This window comes from Gambusia affinis, linkage group LG01, assembly GCF_019740435.1.
Source record: "Gambusia affinis linkage group LG01, SWU_Gaff_1.0, whole genome shotgun sequence".
Lineage (NCBI taxonomy): Eukaryota > Metazoa > Chordata > Actinopteri > Cyprinodontiformes > Poeciliidae > Gambusia > Gambusia affinis.
In genome coordinates, this window is record NC_057868.1 from 5777216 (window position 1) to 5798321 (window position 21106).

The following is a 21106-nucleotide window of genomic DNA, read 5'->3' on the forward strand; positions in this document are numbered from 1 at the left end:
AATTTCTCTCTAGATAAGTTTCACTTTTTGAATGCAATTACATTTTAAATTATAATTTACCGGGATGCTCCTATGAGGGATTAAACACAAACTACAGTGAAAAACAATTTATTGAAAATCTCAAAACCAAGAAGCAACTTCACACTAGGGATGCTTTCCCCTTCTTGTCAGCAGAACAAAAATCCTGCATCATGGCACAAGCATTACTGAGGAGAAAGTGATGCAGCAAACAAGCATTCGTGGACGTTGAAAAAAGTTTACAAGTTGACCTCATATGTATTGAGTGACCTTTAGGTAGGAGACAGAAATCCCAAATTAGTAGCAGCATGAACTTATACTCAAGCCAACATTTTTACTTCCATGTTTAGGTCTGAAATGACAATTCTAACATGTGCAGTGCATGAAAACAAGCCCAGAGAAAGAAACCTGGTACGACAGAGTAGCGTTTCCCAACCCCTGCTAGCGAAATCTAAGGCATTTCTGAATGAGTCCTTCTGTCTTTTTAAGTGAACATTGGTTTCCTGTTTCAAAGAAAACTTTCAAAATCTTTTTACAGCAAACTGTAACACATATCTCAATGAAAAACCATGAAACTGCATGGATTGAATTCACAAATCACGTCATGTCTTTGTGCATACAAAATTACACCTGTCATGTTTTGCCAGACCGCATAAATTTCCTGCAGTTCTTTTAAAACCCTTAATTTGACATTGTTCCTTTTTAGTGTTGCAACTCAGCCAACAATGACCGGACCAGATTTGCAGACAGGATCAGATATGAGATTCTGATGGTATGAAAGCCTCAACTGAAAGTACTAATATTCAATGGTAAAATTACATTGCTGAAGCAATTTAAAAAAAATGTATAACATAATATAGCTGCTTCTGCTTAGCCATCCTGCTCAAAGCTTTAAATAAGCATTGATTAGGAGTGACTGGGGGCGGGATTCTTTAGTTTTTTTGGTCTGAATTGGTATTTTTCGTCAGTATGGGAAAAACATAGTAGCCTTCTTTTAGCCAGCTGACCGGCAGTGCACAGCAACAGGAAGGAGAGTGGCAGGGAAACTATTACTTCACTCTTTATAGAGAAAACGCCGGTCAATCAGGCACTTTCTCTACCAACTGAAGGTACTTTAAAGAGCATGAGCCCAAAAATGCGTTTAAAAAAGGAAAACATCTTTATGAAGAAAGGTAAAAGCCGTAAAAGTGAAGCAATCTGAGGTGTCTTTTGGGTGTTTTTAGTATTGCATTTACTCAGATAATAAATTAGTTGCATAGTTCACCAGACATCAGGCATAGTTTCAGAAGAATGGACAGATGGGTTAAAGGGTGAAGACACAGTACCAGCTGTGAGCAGTCTGTCAGTGGTGACTGCCTTTCAACCTTACACACAGAACTAAGACTACGTTGCTTGAGCAGAATAAGGTAAGTTGAGGTTTTGAGGATTTTTTTTCTTTTTTCACTGATCCCAACTGCATCGGTTTCAACTGTGTAACAATCTGAATCTGGCATTACGAATGATCTGGAGTCAGGCATGTAAGGTGCCAACATGTGTGACACAAGACGGAATGAAAAGTGTCTCTGGGCGCATTAAAGCCTTTTTACACCAATAGAGAAACTCGGACAACATACAAATAATCACTATCTGAAGAAAAAGAAAAAAAAAGGAAATCTCTTCAATCTACTTTTCAACACAACACCCTATCAAAAATAAAATCAAAGCCTCTGAAAGATAGGAGCATTTTTTAAAAGTACATATAAAAAAGAAGACCTTTAAATAACAAAATGTTTCAAACAACAAAGGTTAAAACCAAAATAGGAAAAACTTACAGCAACGGCCAGTACAGATTTAAAGCTTCTCTATACCAGCCCAAAAATAATCACCTTAATAGTGTTCTGTTTTTGTTTTTTTAGATAAAACAGGTCAGAGCCACAGTCTCCTTACTCTAATTGCAAGCATCTCAGTCCTGTTTCTTAAAATCCATTTCATGAGGTTCTGGAGAAATTCGGCTTCATCTTTTCTGAAATGGACGGGAGGAAAACTCCGGAGCAGTTGGACTGACGTGAGCAAAACAACTAAGGCGATTCTTCATTGGTAATAAAGGAAATCCAAAGGAAATCTGAATGCATGTGTCTCTTATTTACAGGCAGCTATGTGTGCCTTGATCCCTGTTTACCAGCTTCGGATTGTACTGTGTGGAACAACTCGGAGTGAATAAAATATATTGTCATGCAAAAGTGAAGTCTTTAAAATCTTAATCACTGCTTGCAAACAAAGAACCAAAATTCAAAGGCAGGAACACAGACAAAAAGTACATTTCTGCATGTCTTAGGAATCATTACATGAAGATAAATTAAGCATGATGTTTTTAAGTTTATGTGTTTTGTGGGTCATGTCCTTTGGCTGCGGAGCTACACACATGCAACAAGAAATTAAAATTTTTCTTCTTTTTTTTTTTTGCATGCCTCTGTATCTGGAATGCTTTAAATCTATGCCATTCTTTTACCAGAGACAAATCTGTCATCAAAGTTTTCCCTGTCTTGAAATCTTCTTACTGTGTGATTGTCTGAAGCTTTGTTGAGACTATAAATTATTTGAGACACACCAGCTTAAATAAGGCTTTTTGACTGATAAACTAGCCACCTGTCCAAGAGAATAAAAGAGCTGTCAGCTTAAAAGTACTTCAATCAAATATTTGCACGGATCAGAACAAAAAAAAAAAAAAAAAAAAACTAAAAAACTGGAAAAACAATGTACAAAAAGGCAGTTAGACATCTGAGAACATCAGACAAAAAGAGGAAGGGATTTCAGCATACTTTACAAAATGTCAAAACAAAACATGATATTATTTTTCCTGGCTTCCTTCTACATCACTAGCGTAACATCAGAAACCCGTGTGCGGGATGTAAAACCTTTAAAGTGAGTAGTGTGTTGGACTTCTTATCAAAATAGACGCTCCTTGTTCAGGTCGTCCTCTTTTCCCACTATTGTCCAGTTTGGTTTGAAATATAAGTTCATGGAAAATGTCTCTTTTCTTTTGTCCTTTATATGGAACAGTCCATGTCTGCCTGATCTCCAAGCCTGGCTTCAACACTTTGGACCCTTGGACAGTCACTCCAGGCTCCAGAAAAAATAAGATCTGCGACAGAGAGCAGCCAATGAAAAGCAGCCTCTGCTACAATAGAACAAACAACGAAAGCAAAGATGCAAACCAACCTCTTTATTTGTTATGCTGGTAGGAGTACGCTGTGTGTTCTGTTGGAGTACCAATAGGAACAGGCTGCTGGACGGCACTTTCCTTGGAGAAACAACAGCGATCAAACCATAAGTGATTTAACTTAATCACAGAATTTTAACAATAAACTTTGAGAAAGTAGACATTACCTCCACTGAGATGTTGGTGGCAGGCACTTGAGTGTATGGGGGTAGGTAAGGACCCTGCATAGACGCATTCGCAGGCATATACTGGAGGGAAGTGGAGATATTGATCTCATGAAAGAGCTCAATATTTTTCTATTACTAACAAATGTACACTAATAGTAAAAATACAGCTGGGTAATTATCTACAGATTACACAGCAGGATTAAAAAAAATGTTTTCTTGATGCTCAGAGGGGGAAAAAATTTGTCATTTAATTTTGTGTTTATTTGAGTGAATAACATTTAAACAGGTAGACGAGAGGTAACCACTTGGCATTATTAAACACCTTGGCTGAAAAGTGATGTCTGACCAATTCAACATACGGAAATGGAAATGGCACATGCATCATCTCTGTTTCTGTGACCTGATAAATATTTTCCAGATTTCCCCACCTTTTATCTAGCATTACACAACTAATATCTATATCTGTTAGAGGATATATATATATATTTTCATTTAAAATAACATGTTCACAAATAAATGAAGTGCACGTACGTATTTCTGTAATACTGTGAAAGAAATATTCACTTCTATCCTAACTTACTGGTATTGGAAAGCTGAAAAATTTTATGCATTTGAGGGTTTAGACATCCCTGTTTCTACTCTTAGACAAAAAATTTTAAAAGAGCTGTTCAGCAGAGCTATATCAGTAAAATGCCGTTGGCAGCTCCACGTCTACTCACTGTGTTACTGCTGCCCATTGAAAGGTGACTGAGCTGCTGTGTCAGAGGTCCTATCATGGAGGTTGGCTGGATGGACATGGAGTGCTCCATTCCTGACGCGAGGACTGCTCCCTGTGGGGAAGAGTGCAACAGACACAGCTGGAGAGACATTTCCAGACAGACCATTGAAGGTGGTGGCACAAAATGTGAACACGGCAGAATAGTGCTTAGCTGCAAAAATGACAGACTGAGAGGTTTAGAGAAACTCACTGTGGGAGGCATGATGTATGACTGATGATGTAGCCAGGACGGATTGTGTACCTGCAGCAACAGGGAAGAGAAGGCAGATAACATAAGTATGAACACACATCTTTCATTTAAGAGTAATATGCTTTCTTTTTTTTCTGTCATTTTATTTTATTTGTTTTATTTGTAGAGTCTTTTCTGATCTTCAATACAGCCCAACAATGTTTAAGAAACACTGTCTTGAAGAGGGGAATCCGATCAGACGTCAACTACAGGAAAGGCGATCTGAAATGTTTCCATGTTTGAATAATCATCCCAAGTGTTGAATGATGGGCTTAAATAGTTTAGAAATGCTGTCATTATGTTGGATTTCTGGGGCCTGATGTCCTTTCATCTTGGCGTTTTGCTAACACTCTTGAGTTTTGGCAGTTTATCAAAACTGCCAAAACTGTGTTTATAGGGCCGGCCACACTTGTTGATAACCATTTAATGAAGCACACCTGATTACCAGCACTCTTTAGGCACCACACATTACATTTTAATTGCTGTGGAAACAACAAGAGTGTACTTAATTTTTCTAATAGACAGGAATTCAGTGTTATGCCATAAATTGTGTAAGTTCAGCCATTTCAAAAAGCTAATTTTTTGATCAATATGGCAACATGGGGCAGTGACTTTGCATCTAAAATACAATGTCTATTATACACATAAAGAGGCAACTTTTGTGTTTGCAAAGAAACACAGTGTTAGCGGATCATCGGTTTTCATAATACAGTAACTTATAGATGTATGAATGAGTCACCGATTCAGAGGTGTAATTACGGAAAAAAACATAGACAACCCACAAGGTGGATTGTTTTCCAGGGACTTCTTAGATTCTTGGCAGCAAATAATTAGTCATCATGGCTGGCAACCCAATTGCTTCATAGTTACCTCGGGTGTCTGTTAGGGACACAAGTTTGTAACATTTTTGATTTATAGAGACCTTGTCCCTTTAGAGCTCCACAAGGAAGAACAAAGATCTTGTATCGGAAGTGAATGGGGAGACGGTGTAGCTGGGCTACAAGCGCTGTGATGAAAATTTTGGCAACTTGTCCAGAAACTTGGCAGCATCACTTTGCGCAACCTGAAGAAGTCCTAACATGTTTCTCCGGGCAGGTGAATATGTGGTTACAATAACCTAGTCTCTCACATATAAAGGCATAAATAACAATGTTTCATGGTGGTCCATGTGTCTCTAGTAGGAAAATGTATGGACTATAATCCCGATTAATAAAACTTTTGTAAAAGTGCCTCTCCTATGTTTTTTGACTGTTTTTCAGAGATAAAATCTGGCTTATTATTATATCTTTTGTTGTATATGTACAAAAAAATTTTATATTTAATGAAAATGATCTAAGGACAAACTAAAAATCAGTTTATGTCAGCTTGTATCAGATTAAATTCTTTATTTACAAGGTTGACAAAGTACATTTACATGACAATATTTTCCCAGAAATAATCCTCATATACCTGAAAGGTGGACACGGGGGAAGGCATGTATGGGGAGAGGGAGGCCGGTCCGATCATCCGATTAGGTGCAAGGCTGTAGGGAGAGGAATAGAAACTACACAAAGACACATACAGCTCTTAGAGACAGTCATATAATCCCAGTTTTTATAACTTTAAATGCAATGGACCAGAGGTGCAGCACTGACCCGTTCTGTAGGGCTGTGGTGGGATCATAGGTGAGAGTCATTCCTCCCTGTACAAAAACAACATTGTAAGTATTTAACCACAAGGGGGGTTATTATCAAAGTCATTTTTGCTAAAGGTTATAAACAAACTCACAGACTCAGAATCTCTTGTCCAGGAACGACCGTTCTGAAGGTATTTGCCTTGACTCTGACGCTTCTTCTGGCCCCCGTCAGCAAATTTACACAACAAAGGTTCTGTCGGCACTAAATCAGGAGTTAATAACAAATCATCATGCCAGCTCGTGGTTACCATCACTAACATTATTCGCATTGGGCTATATTGATTTTTGGACCTGATCAACATGGGATTTAGAAAAAGGAAAAGACAAAGCAAGTAACAAAATCTAAACTCACCTGGAACTCCATGAGGAGTTTTGATATATTTTCCATTAAAATGTTGGATGATAGCCTCACATTTCTCAGTTGACTCCATCCTGAAAAGTAATTAAAACATTTCAACTTGAAATGACAGCCAGGCTGCTCTGATTATGTAAAGATGATATTATGAAAAGATGTGCAAAAAGATTTAAAATAATGTTTTCTTGTATTGCAAAAGCCTGGTATCACTCGAAAACGTTTCATTTTTTTAAAATCACTCTTTTAATTTATGTTAGTTTATTCGGTGGACTGAATAAAATTCAGTTGTAATAATAATTTATATTCTTGCTTTGTGACCATTTAAAATATATATTTTTACCTTACTGTTACCTAAGCTGATCACAGTATTGAGGACATTGTAATCCGTAAATTCCTGTTTTTCTGGTGCATCAAAGTTACATGACAGAGGCCCAACATGACAGAGGCCCATTTCTCTTAGCCACAAGGATGAACAATCACATGTTTATCTTGTGACCAGACTTAATAAGAAGGATAGTAAGGATGGGTAAAATACAAATCTCCAAAGTTACTATCAGAGAGCTGTGGCAAAGAGTGGCATCTTGGGGTCATCAGTTCTCCACAGCAACCATTAGATGCTGTCTACATACTGACTGGTTGTTTGGAAGCAATCCAGGCAAAAACTAATTTGTCAAACCAACACAAATGTACATCTATGACGTTTATCTAAGCCTACCTGGATTTAATTGGAACAATGTGCTCTGGAAAAGATGAGAGCTTTAAAAAAAATCTCAATGTGGATCTGTAAAAAAGAGCCTTATTAGGACTACTTTGCTAATGCAGTCTATGTATGCACACCTCCACACTACTCAGATTCTGACCAATCACAGAGCGTATGGACTTCCCCTCACTTTATTAGCTCACATTCTAAAAAAAATAAAAAAAATAAAAATACATCTCCTTTACTGTGAGCTACCGCTCCTCAGAGGAAATTGCATGGATATTAGCTGGTAAAAGTGTACCAAGTGCAAAATTTCTGATTTTCCATACAACAATGACATGTTCTTTGCACAGGAGAATAGTAAACAAGCTGACCTATGACTGTCTGTGTGATTATGATTGATCACCTGCTGTGGGTTCTGACATTCTGTAATGCATCAAAATGTTATGGCAGGAACTAAAAGTTTCCCAAAGGGTCTAACATGAAATAATGAATAAACGTTCACATTTCATTCCCACTGTGAATTATGGAAGAATAAATGTGATGCTGTGCGCCTGGTTTCCTTCTAAAAGCCCTTAAAATCTGTGCCTGATTTCATGAAATTTTCCATCTCTAAATAATGATGAATTTATTGTGCGTCTTTCCACACATCCTTACCAGGACTAAATGTGACTGATAAACACAAAGGTTCTACCTGGCAAAGCCCACCCCTCGGCTGGTCCCGTTGGAGTCACGGAGGATACGAGTGGAAATGGCCTGACTGAAGGGCTTCAGCATGTTCTCCAGCTCTGACTCATCCATGGAGAGCGGCAGGTTAGAGATGTACAAGTTGGTGGGGTCCTGCTCCTGTTGCTGACCACAATCAAAGACACAACATGATAAATGGAAAGGAGACTTTGCTGTTTGCTTCTTTGTGACCATAAATACCACAAAAATGTATGTGCTGTATGTAAAATTTGACATTGCCCTAAAGGTGAAGTATTTTATTGCATAAAATAATATTGAAATCATATTATAGCAGATGATTAATGAAAACATAGTAAAGTAAATTATGGTATGCAAACGTAAATTGAAATTTCAAACAGTTTCTTTTGTAAATGGTCTGAAATGCTGATTTTCTCTCTTGTGGTGAGAGCAGAATGTCTGAGAGGAAAAACATCCTGTTTCCTTGGTAAATGTAACATATAACTAATCCTGATCTTATTTGCAAGTACGTTTTTTTATATCAACGTGAATTATTTATTTCTCCTAGATCAGCATTTGAAATCATTAAAAAACTAAATGAAATTACCTCATAAATGACACTTGTGTTTTTGAGAACTAATTTCTTCTGTGTTTTACGTGCTATTCAAACAAATTTTTATTTGACCTACAGTGTCTTGTAAGATGCTCACTTTATATCACCTCTGGCTATTATGCATATTTATCATCTGCGATGTGATTAAAAGTCAGTTAATGCAGTGCAAGTTAATTTCCATGCTATGAATAATGCATGTGTAATCTCTGCGACCTATGAGGAAGGTGACTTCTCCTTCACCTTCCTCTCTCTTCCTGTAATGTAGGACGAGTGAACAGAGAAAACCTTGCTGCAAACTTCAGTTGTAAGTGAGTCGGAGAGCATGCTGACGCAAGCATGAGCCTCCTTGTAAACTCCGACACAAGGTTTGAGCGAAATTGAGCTATTTTGTGAGCGAGAGGCGGTATGAATGTCAGTGATCCGGCTTAATGTAAGATCAGCTTTCCCAGGGTGTTGTCAGCTGTGCGTGACTGTGAGTGCATGTGATAATCCAGTTGAGGCACGGCTGCTGAAGTGCACGCGTGATTGTCAAGTTCTCTGTGTGTGTGTGTCTGTGTGTTGACAGGGCGGGTGGCTGGGCACTATGCCTTGCTGACTGAGAAGCTGCTCAGACACTGAGTCAGAAGCCATAGGGGAGAACAGGCAGTTCCTTTGTAAAGGGAGTCCAGGGAGCAACCCATGGGACCTGCTCCCCAGTCACCGTCACTACTGTGAACACACACGTATCTCTGCATGTGTCTGTGGGGTCTTGTTTGTGGAAACAGGTATCCTTCGGTGGATTATGACACAGATTTAGAAGCACACCCGAACGACTCAGCATGCAGCAAACACATGGGCACTGGCACAGAGCAAATTAAAGATTATAAAGGGGATACGCAGTGGAAATAAGTTAGCATGTTGTTAACTAAACAGCTTTATTAGAGTAAAGTTTTATTTCTAGACTTAAATATTACACTTTCATTTAAAAAAATTTGATTATTTTGGAATTCTGTGTTCTTAAAAAATAACTCAATGAATGCTCTTTTGTCTTGATTGTTGATGGGTTTATACCTCTGCTTTTCTTTAAAATAACTGGAAAGTTTAAGACTTGTTTTTGTAATTCTAGCCATGCTAAATGTACTGGTCACCAGTGTAAGATGCTAAAACCGGTTGACAATTTCAGCTCCACATTAACTTGTTTCGTTTTTAAATTATAATAAAGTCCTGTTTAATACCCTCTCTCGGAGAGTGGCATGGAATAGCGTCTACTCCCAATATAAAAAATTATTAACCACATGACGGCCAGAAAAATTTTTTTTAAAGCAGTTTATTTAAGGTTACTTTATTATAGCCATTCTAGTGAAACAGAAGTTGTGTAACATTACATGACATTAGGCAGCTTCATGCCTTTTAGAGACTTTTTTCTCTTATTATACTTTAGCATTACTCTTCTGTCCAACAGCATACAGCTGATGATCAATGGTATCGTATGAAAAAAAGAGAAGAAAATCAGCTACATACAAAAGATGTTTTTTTTAAGGCATTGTAAAAATACCACATAAAAAGAATTATGGATAAATCAAGCTGTTTTAATAAATAAACCCAGCATATATTATGAGAGCATATTTTATGATTTTATGATGGCTCACCTTGGCCATTTGGGCCTGTACTCCAACTGCCTTCAGCGCTGTCACTGCTTTCTGTGCTGAGACTGGACTGTCAAAGTCCACAAAGCCATAGCCTGAAGAAATCAAAACACAAAAAAGGACAAGCATGTTAGGCTAAGTGGTAAGTTTGAATTGCTCTCAGGTATGTGTGTGGGTATGTATGCATGTACTTGTTTTTGTGACATATCAGGACATTTTTATGATGACACACCTTCGATATCAGGACAAATGGAAAAATGAGGACATTTTTCACATCCTCATTTTCACAGCATACTAGAATGTTCTAAAAGCCCCCAAACACCCCTGTGTTTGTGTGTCAGTGTGTGTTTAAGTTTGTTTGTACAGTGTGTCTCTGTGTTGCCCTGTAATGGGCCAACGACCTGTCCAATGTGTACCGTATCTGTCACCCAATGACCGGTGGATATAGGCACCGACCCCTCCAGTGACCTTGTAAGAATATGTGGGTATAGACATGGATTGATGCTTTATTCTTCTGACCGAAAGCCTTTTTAACATTTTTTGAGAGGCTAAGTCTTGACTTAAATCTGGTTGAGAACCTTCAGATCAGAAGTAAAATTTCTTGGTTGAATTAAATTAATTTCAAAACTAAATCTGATAGTGGTATGAATACTTTTAAACCTAACTGTATTAATCCCAAAGGAATGTTTTTTTTAAATATGTCTCACCTTTGCATTTGTTGGTAGTCTTGTCCAGGATGGCTTTGGTGGACACAATTTTCCCATACCTGCAAAATGACAAAGTTTAAATCCACTGGTCATTCTGGTACAATGCCTGACATTTATATTTAACAATTTAGTACTATGAAATATTGCTGAGATAATCTGACTTTTTTCCAGGTTCAATACATGTATTGTTCATGAATTTAACTCTTGCTTTATCATTAGTGACATTGTATGCAGTTATGCAACTTGATAATAAATTGTATGTATCAGGAAATCTTTAAGGACAGAAGGTAAATTTAATGAACTGAGAGTAATGTCCTGTGTGTTTCTGCATGCAAGGCAGAATTAAAGATTTTCCATCTTTATTCCTTCCAGCTCATGCGAAATATTGATAGAGTTGTACTTCAACAGGGGATTCAACATGATGTGAAAAGTGGTTTAAAAAAGTTCCCTGTTGCATTTACAGACCTCACAACAGACCACCTTAATAATAATCCATATCTACTCAGTTTGGTGCATAAAGAAACTGCAAAGGAAAAAGGGATAATGGCTGACATAGGCAAATGCTTCTGCATGCAGTAGTGTCTATCAGTTCCTATCTCTCCAGGCATGTGCATCCAGTGTAATGTGATATGCCTCTCCTTGGCTGTCCTGTCCAATGCTGGCTCTGAGCCATGCTCCCATTCAACTAACCAGCTTTTCTGTGGGTAACTCCTATATGCTCCACTGGGTCTTAGTGCCCCCTGCAAAGCAATCAGATTTATACCCAACAATATCGAACTACTGGCAAGTTTTACTTAGGCAACAGAGAGGCTCTTTCACAGTTTTTTTAAAGGATTATGAGATGAGTTGCTAAAACTGTAATCTGCCAATCTATCTAGTAGATTACTGCAAACTGGTTTTTTCCAAACTACAATTGCTTCTGCTTCAATTTTTTGTCTTTGCATAAGACTATTGAAACTGCCAATGAGCATAACATTTAATTATTTTAATTGAATATACTATCCAAATCACTTTCTCGTTGCAGAGAAAAGTGGTTCAAAAAAATGAAACAAACATTTAAAGCAAAATGTAAGCCACATTTTTATTAACTGATTTTTAAATGTCATTTTTACTATGGCACAAATATATTCTACTTTGTGTTATCACATACAAACCTAATAAAACATGTTGAAATTTGTAGCTGTAATGTAAATGAAGGTGAAATTAATTCAATGCAGTGTCAATACTTTTGGTAAATACCAAGTTAAGAAGACCTACTCTACCTTAATCAACCATACCATTTAACTATATTCCTGTAGGACTGTTTGTGTGTTATTTCCACAACATTTCCGATGGTAAGATGTAAAATACCAGCAACTGGTCTGTATGGACATCCCATAATTATTGGTCTGTTTCTACTACTTTACATCTAAGCTGCATTTTTGCCTCGGAGCTCTGCTGACATAGTTGCTGCTCACACAGTGGAGTTAACTAAGTTGCGCTCAAAGCTCTCACTCTTCATGTTGCAGTGTGAAAGGAAGGCTATATATTTATTCAAGTGTGAGACTTTACCACATCTTACACAGTCCAACTCAGCATCCATCCATTGCTAACAACCAAAGGCAAGAAAGGTCAAGAACCAGAGCTGCAGCAGAGCTCCCAGAGAGAAAACTGCAGGAGCCAGAGGAGGAGATTCAAGCCACATTCCCTCCTCTCATTATAAACTTTGTACATAGTAAATCTCAGCATACAGACACTTTCAGTGGGGGATGTTGGGAGTGTCTGTGTGCACATTTACTGAATGTTAAACAAAGCTAACAAAGTCTGATTCCCTTCCTGAGTTATATGCTAATACAGCATTATTTATTTCCTACTTCTATAGAAAACAGTCTCTTCCTTCAGTCTAGTTTAGGAGAGAATCACACTGATCATAATGTGCACTGCTGAGAGGCTAATTTCATGCAATGACTTTATCTGCCCCGTTAAAGCAGAAATATGAGAACTACCCCCACGCAACACCACCTGACACTCCTCCCCCCTCCGATTCTCCACGTCCTCGACCCACTACCCCCACACCACTGCCCTTGTTTGTCTTTCCCTTTCCCCTGGGTTTGCTGTTTCCTGTTGGGTTGGGCAGTCTCATGTGAGCCATATCTTCCAGACAGCTGTAAAATAACGGGCCTTGCCCTGCCTCTCTACCCTCCTTTTTTCAATCTTTCTCCACTCTGCTTTCTTCCCTCCATTTCTCTCCCTGCTCTCCTGGTTCTCATCACCAGGCTCCAGAATTCAATTAGGTAAAGACGAATCATTCATCTCAGCCCTCAGCATTTTGATCTGCTCTCTAACCATAGCCCTAACAAATATATCAGATGGATTGGATAATGCTGTTGTTTGATGTTTGACATTTTTCAAGCCTTACACACACACACACGGATGAGCCACATTGTGTTATCCATAGTGCAGAATGTGACATTTACTTTGCACAATAGAGTCCGACTTTTATCAGACTGTATTGCAAAAAATATAAAGCATTAATGCACTTTTAGTGCAACTACCTCCTCCATCTATTGAATTTTTTGATGCTGTCATTACAACCATTCAGTCTATCACTCATCACTCAGATCTAACCTAATCAACCCTGCTTCCCTGGTTCCCGCTCAAGGTGGACAGCTGGGGAGATTTACTGGGTGTGTGGGAGCACTGGTTTTTGTGTGACTCACGGCTGACAGAGCTTGACCAGATCTTGGTCTGTGGTCTGTGGAAGCAGGCCACGGATGTAAAGGTTGGTTTTGCTGAGCTGCTCTGCTCCACTGTTGCTGTTGCCACTGCCATTGCTGAAGGTAGTTGTGTTGCTGTTGCCGTTGCTATTGCTGTTGGGACTTGGAGGAGCCATCTGATGGTTGGAGGGAGCCACATATGTCTGCTGAAAAAGAAATTGTCGTCCAATTTAAAACTGTGCAATTATAGAGGAAATATTCATTTTGATACTGTGTCATACCCAAACAAGTTATTTAAAAAGCATTATGTATCGTTCTTTGTAAATAGCCACTATTAAAAAAAACTATTAATATTGGCCAAAAAGCAACACCATAAAATCAAACAGAATATAGACCAGAGAATGAAAGGTACATAAAAAGAGAGGATTAAGTAAAAGCTAACAAGACAGGAATTTAAAAAACATCTAAAAACAAGTAAAACTAGTTGTACAGAGTTACTTAAAATCTTTAAACAAGATTAAAAAACAGAAAGTGAAGGTGTCTGCCTAATATAAAACTGGAAAGTAGCACTGTTTTGAAGCCCGAACTGCACAAAGCGTCATTTCCTCAGTTTGGATAACCTCTATGGAACAATTAAAAGCATCACTGTGATGGTGCATTTCATTGCAAAACTATTACATCAAAATGCATCTGCACATGGGTACTTTACTGATGTCTCTTACCACCTGTTTGCAGAACATATTTAAACTTATTGTTCCTTTAAGATGTCTGAAGTCCACAAACTGAGCTCCCTGACCAAACATCACTTACCTATGTTAGCAAGACATCAAAGACTAATGTGAAAAATCTAGGAGTTATTTTTGATGAAGCCAAGTTCCTAGAAAAATACTCCATATAACTTCTAAAGACCCGCTTCTCCTAGCTGCACAACATTGCCAAATTTGGAGCAATTCTCTCCAAAAATGACCTTGAGTTGCTGATCCATGCTTTTGTTTCACCCCTTTTAGGCACACTACACTAATGTGAACATAAACAGAGAGTGAATATAAATGTACTCATACTCGATATATCACCAGAGGAGACAGATCCTTCCAAGCTGTTGGACCAAGACTGTGGAATGAACTCCCAAACTATTTACAATCCATCGATCGCAAATAGTTTAACTTAAGGCAAATAGCAACTTAAGGCAAGTTAAGTTGCTTTCTAAAAGCAACTTAAGACATTCTTTTTTTAAACAAGCATTTTAGCCTCTCTGGAACCTGAGCTGATAGAACTTTTTTTTTTATCCCATCTTTTTCTCCCCATCACTCCCTATTAGTATCCTGATTACTAAGCCTAAATATCAGATGTGTTTATAAAAGACAGCAAATTAGCATTCTAAAGACCAAAGATAGGTATTTACATAAAAAAGACAGACTACAGTTTGCATATTTCCTCAGGCACAAAGAACTTTGAGACATACTGTGATCTAATTAAGTTAAAATTGAAGTGAAGTTATGGCCACTGCTACAATTTGGAGGACAAGAGGACGGCCTGAGAACACCATCATAATTGTGAAGTACATGGGTGGCACCATCATGCTTTGGCACCAGTGTTGTTGAGCTGGAGACACTGGTGCACTTCACTAAATGGATGACATTGTGAGGAAAGAATGTCATCTGGAAATACTGAAGCGATACATCAACCAGGAAGCTAAATATTGGCACAAATAATGATCTAATCATTGCGCAGCAACTTGAAGACAACGCAGTCAATATTTTGGAGAAGCTACAGGCACCTGCACTATGGAACAAGTGGAGCAGCTGCTTGCTCATTTTCAAAAGTAGGGGTGCACACTTATTTTTTTTCTCCTTTGTTTTTTGACTGAAAGGTCATCAATACAATGGATCAATTCAAATATGACTTATCCCAGCAATCCAACAACCAACAACTAACAACTCTCTGTTAATTCTCACTGTATTTTTATTGTTTAGCAACCAAAATCCAACTTTCCTCAGGAAAGTCACATCTTCTCAATGAATTGTCTTTAATCAGAAAGTTTACAGCAAAGGACTGGGATGATTAAATGAACAAAAACAGTATAGCATTTGCTATAATAGCACTGTATCTTTCTATCTAACTATAAATCTAATAAAATGCAGTAAAAAATTATTTATGGTGCATAGCTCTATAAAACTATGCAGTACAGCTTTCCCTTCTATTATATATTGATTAAACATCTTGATATTAAACTTATCTGTCAGTAGGGCGTATTGGATCAGAGCTGGGGTAGCTATAGACTGCATCTGACTAAGTCATAAAAAACCATAGGTGAGACAGAAGCATGGACAATAAAAAACGTAAACCAGAAAAGAATATATTTCTATGAGTAAAGGACAGATGGATTCTCATAAAAACACAAAGGCACATTAAACATTTATTGACAAATTTATTGAACTACAGTAGTCTCTTGCAAGTTATGTGGTTTCCCCAGCATGTACTTCTTTCCAAGAAATAAAAGGAAGGTTAGCTCTAAAAGCCAATATTGATCTTTCTGCAAAAAACTAAAAGGAGCAGAAGTCTATGAGGCTATTTAGTCTCTGCCAGTTTCTCAAAAGACCTAGAAAAAGACATACTGTAATCCCAAAATGAGAAAGTATTTAGGAAAAAATATAAATGCGAAATGTTTAAGTACACTGTATGTGAATTACTAATGATATGGCTTTGCTTAGATTTGTCAATCAGTTCTTAGACAACTAAAAACTTTTCTACAGACTCACAATCATCATTGACTGTGACTGTTCCTGCATCTTTGAGACATTTGTTTGTTAAATAAAATAATGCTCTGCAATTCAAACTTATCAAAGACGTGATAGGTTTACCTCAAGGTCCATCAATGTTCTAAAACGGAGCACACAGAGCTTTTCAGAGCTAATTGTGTTCAGTTCTGTGTGAGTAAACCGTACATAATTTTCAAGAAATACTCAGTGAGTACATTGTAAATCAGTCATCAATACAATGGATCAATAATCTCCAAACCTTTTCCGTATTCCTCAAATCCAGATGCATGATCTTTTCAAAACTTTAGCCTCTCTCTCTTTTTATTCCCCTTAAGTAAAAAAATTTCTGTGGCTTGCAGAGTCCATTTACTTTCACCTGAATCTTTAATGCTTATTAAAATGGTAACAGTGCACTATTTGTTTAGTCACAATCACAGTTGCCTCCTCTGCACTCCCTCGCCTTCTCCTGCAGGAAAAGGGTAATCAGGAGGGATGCACCTGCAACAGCTTGGAGAGATAAGATATGACGGGAGAGACCGGAGAGTCCAGTGCCGAGGCTTGGCTGGTGAGGCCTGTCTAATTGGGATCTGAACTTGTTAGGGGAAAGTGCTAATCCCTCTCATGTGCACCCAAGTCAGAAGGTAGAGTCTCATTAAAACCGCTCTGCTAAACCTCATCTGAGAAAATGATGGCAAGGAGTCAGATACGCATCTACCCCCCTCAAACTGCTCCAGCTCATTGTGCTTTGCCAGCCATGAAAGGTGACTTAAAATGTAATAGTGCAGTCTTGAACAAATATGCATAAAGAGCACAAGAACATTTAAGAAGGGAACTGTGAAATGTGCTATCCAAGTCTAAGAGTGACAAATTGATGTGTGTTTATTCCCACATTGATGTGGGAATAAACACACATCAATTTGTCATTATTCCCACATCAAATGCATCAAAGGTGTATTTTTGTCACCTTTGATGCACTCCTGTTCTGAACAATCGATGGTGTTGGGATCAACTGTCTGTACTTCACATGTGTCTGCTGCATCAGGACCAGGAAGACTAAATGACTTTCGCCATGACATTATTGCATTTTATTTTTCTTTCAGATCGAAAGATTAGCTCATCATCTGGGAAGGAAATGAAATTCTCTTTGAGTGTTGTCAGATGAGTCTGCTTCGTTGGCAGTTTCACACATCCAGCATGCCAAAGTGAAAGTGAGTGACTCTTCAACAGTGCAGACAGGATAGCTTAGCTTAAGATTCGGTGATGTTATTGCTGGGGTCATTGCAGTGATATTTGGGTCTTTTGAGTTGTGGAGCAAAGCAGCAGCAAATGTTTTTCACCATGTTCTTTGTTCATTTTGTGGCTATATCATGTGCCCTATAGTGTTAAATGCCTCATACAGCATTGCACCTTTTTATGCGGTTTAAAGCAAAGGTAGATATGCACCAGTGTGTCACCATTCAATCGTATCAAGGTAAATCTTTTAAAAGATAACTTTGTTTTAAGAGTGGATGAATCCAAAACATTCTGCAACATTTCTTGCAGCAGGAAAGAACAGTGGGAATCAGAGTCACAAATGCACAACATGAGACCTCTATATTCTACAATATAACATACAACAGATCATTCCTATTCTTTGCATCTAAAAAACATACCATCACCAACATTCACTTTATTCTCTGATTTAGTAATTATAGCTGCAGAGCAACTATTTAGCATTTTTATAGAAATGTGACATAAGTGGCTCTCTGCATGGTGCAAAGACTGTGTATAGCCAAAAGCTGAAAACTGATGAGATAATTACAGTTGGAGGTGGGAATGTGATGCCAGACCCCAGGTGACTCAAGGGCTTTTCCGGTCAAACAGAACAATAAGTGCAAAGGGAGCAGGATGTGGAACCTTTCTAGTTAATAGCAAAGACTTGTCTCACTTTTCAAAGATGAATCTTCCTGGCAATATAAGCATGGTTTAGTTTATACAGTGTCAGTCAGACGTTTAGTAATTTATTAAAAATCTAAAGTATACTATATTTTTCTTTATTTAAAATATCCTCATCCTTTATGATACATAAAAGTAAATCCACAATTTACTCATATACTAAGTGGTCATTCTCCATTATTTATCAGCATTTCTATCTTCTAACCAATGTCCTTTTTGGGTTATTTTTACAACCCTATTTTGCAGGACAAATTCTTTTTACTGCACAAATAGGAAAAAAATGAATTACTTCAAAATCTAATTATATACAACCTAATGCAATCAAATTATATCTGAAATTGGTTTAGGAGTATTTATTAAATACCAAGTTCTAAGGACCGCATTGTGGTGTGTTATTTCAGGAATATAACCAGGTCACATTGGATCATACAGAGATATTTCCTATGGCATACCTGATTGGTTAAAGGCACTGTGGAAAAGATCACAGGTAGAATCTCGTTCCATTAAATCTCAAATACTTAAAGTACAGCAGTGCGAGGACAGAAGAACCAGATAAACAAAGTAATGAGAACCCTCAGTGTCCCAGAGCTTAAAGCTCTTATACTCACATCTTAATCTATTCTTCCTCTTAACTATTTAAAACAGCTTTTAGCAGAAATCAATGTGTGTGTGAAACAAGCGGGAAGAAGAAAAAAAAGCCTGATGTTAATGGGAAGCAGAGAAAAAAGGGCAGTATCTCTTAATCTTTCTCTTCTCTTCACTCTTTTCTCATTAACAAACGACACAGAACAGGGGTTACCACTTGACGCTGGATTTACAAGCCTCCCCTCTGAGGGTGACTTTAGCCAAAGGAGAAAAAGAATTGTGCAAGTATCGCTCAAAAGAAAGCCTCTGTAGAAGTGGACAAATTATCTGAATCCAGGATTCCAGGAATTCCAGGTCATTAATCCGGGCAATCTAAATTTCTTCCAGCTGTGAGCAAGTGATGGGAATGACACAGGCATGGTGGGAAGCATTTGATTTCAGCTGTTTTGGATGATTTCCAAGGACTTACTCATAACATTGCACTTCCTTTTGCACTCTTTCATATAATTTTGAAAGACCACCACGAAAATAAGTATTAGCCATTCAAACGGTTTCCCTTTTTATCAAGTTTAAATGCATTGTTCAATTTAAAACTAGATGTAATACTATTTTGGTCACAAACCCTAGCTCAGCATTTTGATTAGAAATTAATTGAAGACTTTGGTTCAGTCAACCATTATTCTTATTCATCACGTGCCATTTCGAGCAGAACAGCTGATTTGTTTGTTTGGGTTCCATCCATCCATCAATTTTCTTACACCCTTGTCCCTAGTGGGGTCGGGAAGGTTGCTGGTGCCTATCTCCAGCTAACGTTCCGGGCGAGAGGTGGGGTTCACCCTGGACAGGTCACCAGTCAGTCGCAGGTTTGTATGGGTTGTATGAATGAATGTATCAATTTAATAAACGTTAAGATCTATCATAAGACTTGCAGTTGAGAAAGCTTCTGCACTTAAGCAAGTTTGTTTTTGTTTATGACCATTTTCAGCTGATTTAGCTTCTACTTGCTGTTGCAGAACAGTAGTTCTTTGACATGATTTCCAGCTCAAAAACTTAATCAGTATATATATATATATCAATTTGATCTTCAAAAAGCGACCAGAGTGAGAATGTTTTAAACTACTTTAATTGATGCAAATAATCTTATAGGTTAAGTCGTTTCCTTTACAGAAGGTTTCTATGTAAAATATATGGTCCGTTCTGTAGCAGCGGAATAGAGAATAGATCATTTAAACCTCATGAATTATTCATCTCACAGAGCAAAGCCAATCAATATTACAGCTCACATACTATTCCAGGTTGGAGTCTCTGTACTGTTCAGCTAATCTGTACATACAGTATGGTAATCTAAAACAGTCTCCCTATACTTTCCTCTGCTTATAGCGCTACGCAAACCCTCAGTAATCGTTTCTGAAGGGGTGGGGCATCATAGAGCGCGTAAAAGAGAGAGAGAGAGAAAAAACTTTACAAACTTGTGTTAAATCCAATATAAACAAAACGATAGGACGCGGGTTTTCGATTCAGTTCACATTAACGTCGAAAATAAAAAAGCTTTTCAGCGCTTCTTTTCCCTATTAGACGCACCTAAGGGGGGAAATTATAAACTGTTCTCTGCGTAGGCTGGAAATAGGAAGAGAGCTGTGGACCGTGTCGGAACAAACGAAAGCAAACTGCTCAAGTGATCCACAGGGAACAATGTAACAGAGTCCGCTCTGCTTTATTACACTGTAACAAAAACGCACAGAAAAAGGCAAATACAAACGTTGCAAAAGCCGGCAAGAGAGTTTCAACGTGATCTAATTTCAAGGACACTGCAGCTTAAAACAGCAGAGCAGATTTTAAGTGGAGAGCCAAAGCTCGAACAGCGCCGCATCGACGGCTGGTTTACTTCAGTAGAGAGAACAGAGAAGTGGTCTGAGGCTGCTTCTTTACCTTCTTGTGGCTTTTGCCGGAGTAACCGCCGTATGGGCTGATTCCTGTCCTTGGCGGCACCGAGAGCAGCATTTTTACGCGGCGCTGTGTCCGGAGGAGCGGAGAGTCAGCTGACGTCAGTCAGGGAAATTCAGCCAGAACAGCGGCGGTGATTGGAGTCGCTCTCTGCACGCACACGCACCGCACAGCCTATATGTTTATGTGCTAAAGCTGCTGGCTAGACAGTTCTCTGAGAATCAACAAAATTCACTCTAACAGACAGTTTTTCACCTATAGAACACATCACAGTCAGTTTCATGTTAGTTTTTCTGTACTGTTTTCAGTGTTTATTTTAATTTTTTATTAAGATGAAATCTACTTTCCCTTCAGCAAGCTTACATATCCACATGCCTCTGATGTGCAATAATGAACGCGGAATTCTTTTGCGTTTTACAATCAAACTCTCCAGCCGA

At 38.1% G+C, this 21106-nt stretch overlaps 1 protein-coding gene across 3 annotated transcripts; it reads right to left on the bottom strand.

Annotated features, from left to right (window-relative positions):
- Window positions 1-92: 92 nt before the first annotated feature.
- On the bottom strand, window positions 93-20814 carry rbms2b (RNA binding motif, single stranded interacting protein 2b). Of its 3 annotated transcripts, none has more exons than XM_044112004.1 (14): window positions 20655-20814; window positions 13450-13649; window positions 10751-10809; window positions 10047-10138; window positions 7816-7973; window positions 6419-6498; window positions 6159-6268; window positions 6026-6072; window positions 5841-5934; window positions 4353-4403; window positions 4104-4214; window positions 3385-3465; window positions 3217-3298; window positions 93-3139 (listed from the first exon to the last, which is right to left on the bottom strand). In XM_044112004.1, the coding sequence occupies exons 1-13, from the start codon at window positions 20724-20726 to the stop codon at window positions 3221-3223; spliced, it is 1233 nt and encodes a 410-aa protein (XP_043967939.1). In that variant the 5' UTR covers window positions 20727-20814; the 3' UTR covers window positions 93-3139; window positions 3217-3220. The 3 variants fall into 3 exon arrangements, with proteins under 3 accessions (XP_043967939.1, XP_043967948.1, XP_043967932.1); XM_044112013.1 differs by having other exon boundaries at window positions 7816-7967; window positions 13450-13652; XM_044111997.1 differs by having other exon boundaries at window positions 13450-13652.
- Between the last annotated feature and the right edge of the window lie 292 nt (window positions 20815-21106).

Bases quoted from the DNA above. Each gene is read 5' to 3' on its own strand.
- rbms2b (XM_044111997.1), bottom strand. From the start codon at position 20,726: ATGCTGCTCTCGGTGCCGCCAAGGACAGGAATCAGCCCATACGGCGGT. The intron at 13,653-20,654 runs GTAAAGAAGCAG...TTTCTTTTTCAG, and splicing joins CCGGCAAAAGCCACAAGAAG to CAGACATATGTGGCTCCCTC. The intron at 6,499-7,815 runs GTAGAACCTTTG...ATTACTTTTCAG, and splicing joins CGAGGGGTGGGCTTTGCCAG to GATGGAGTCAACTGAGAAAT.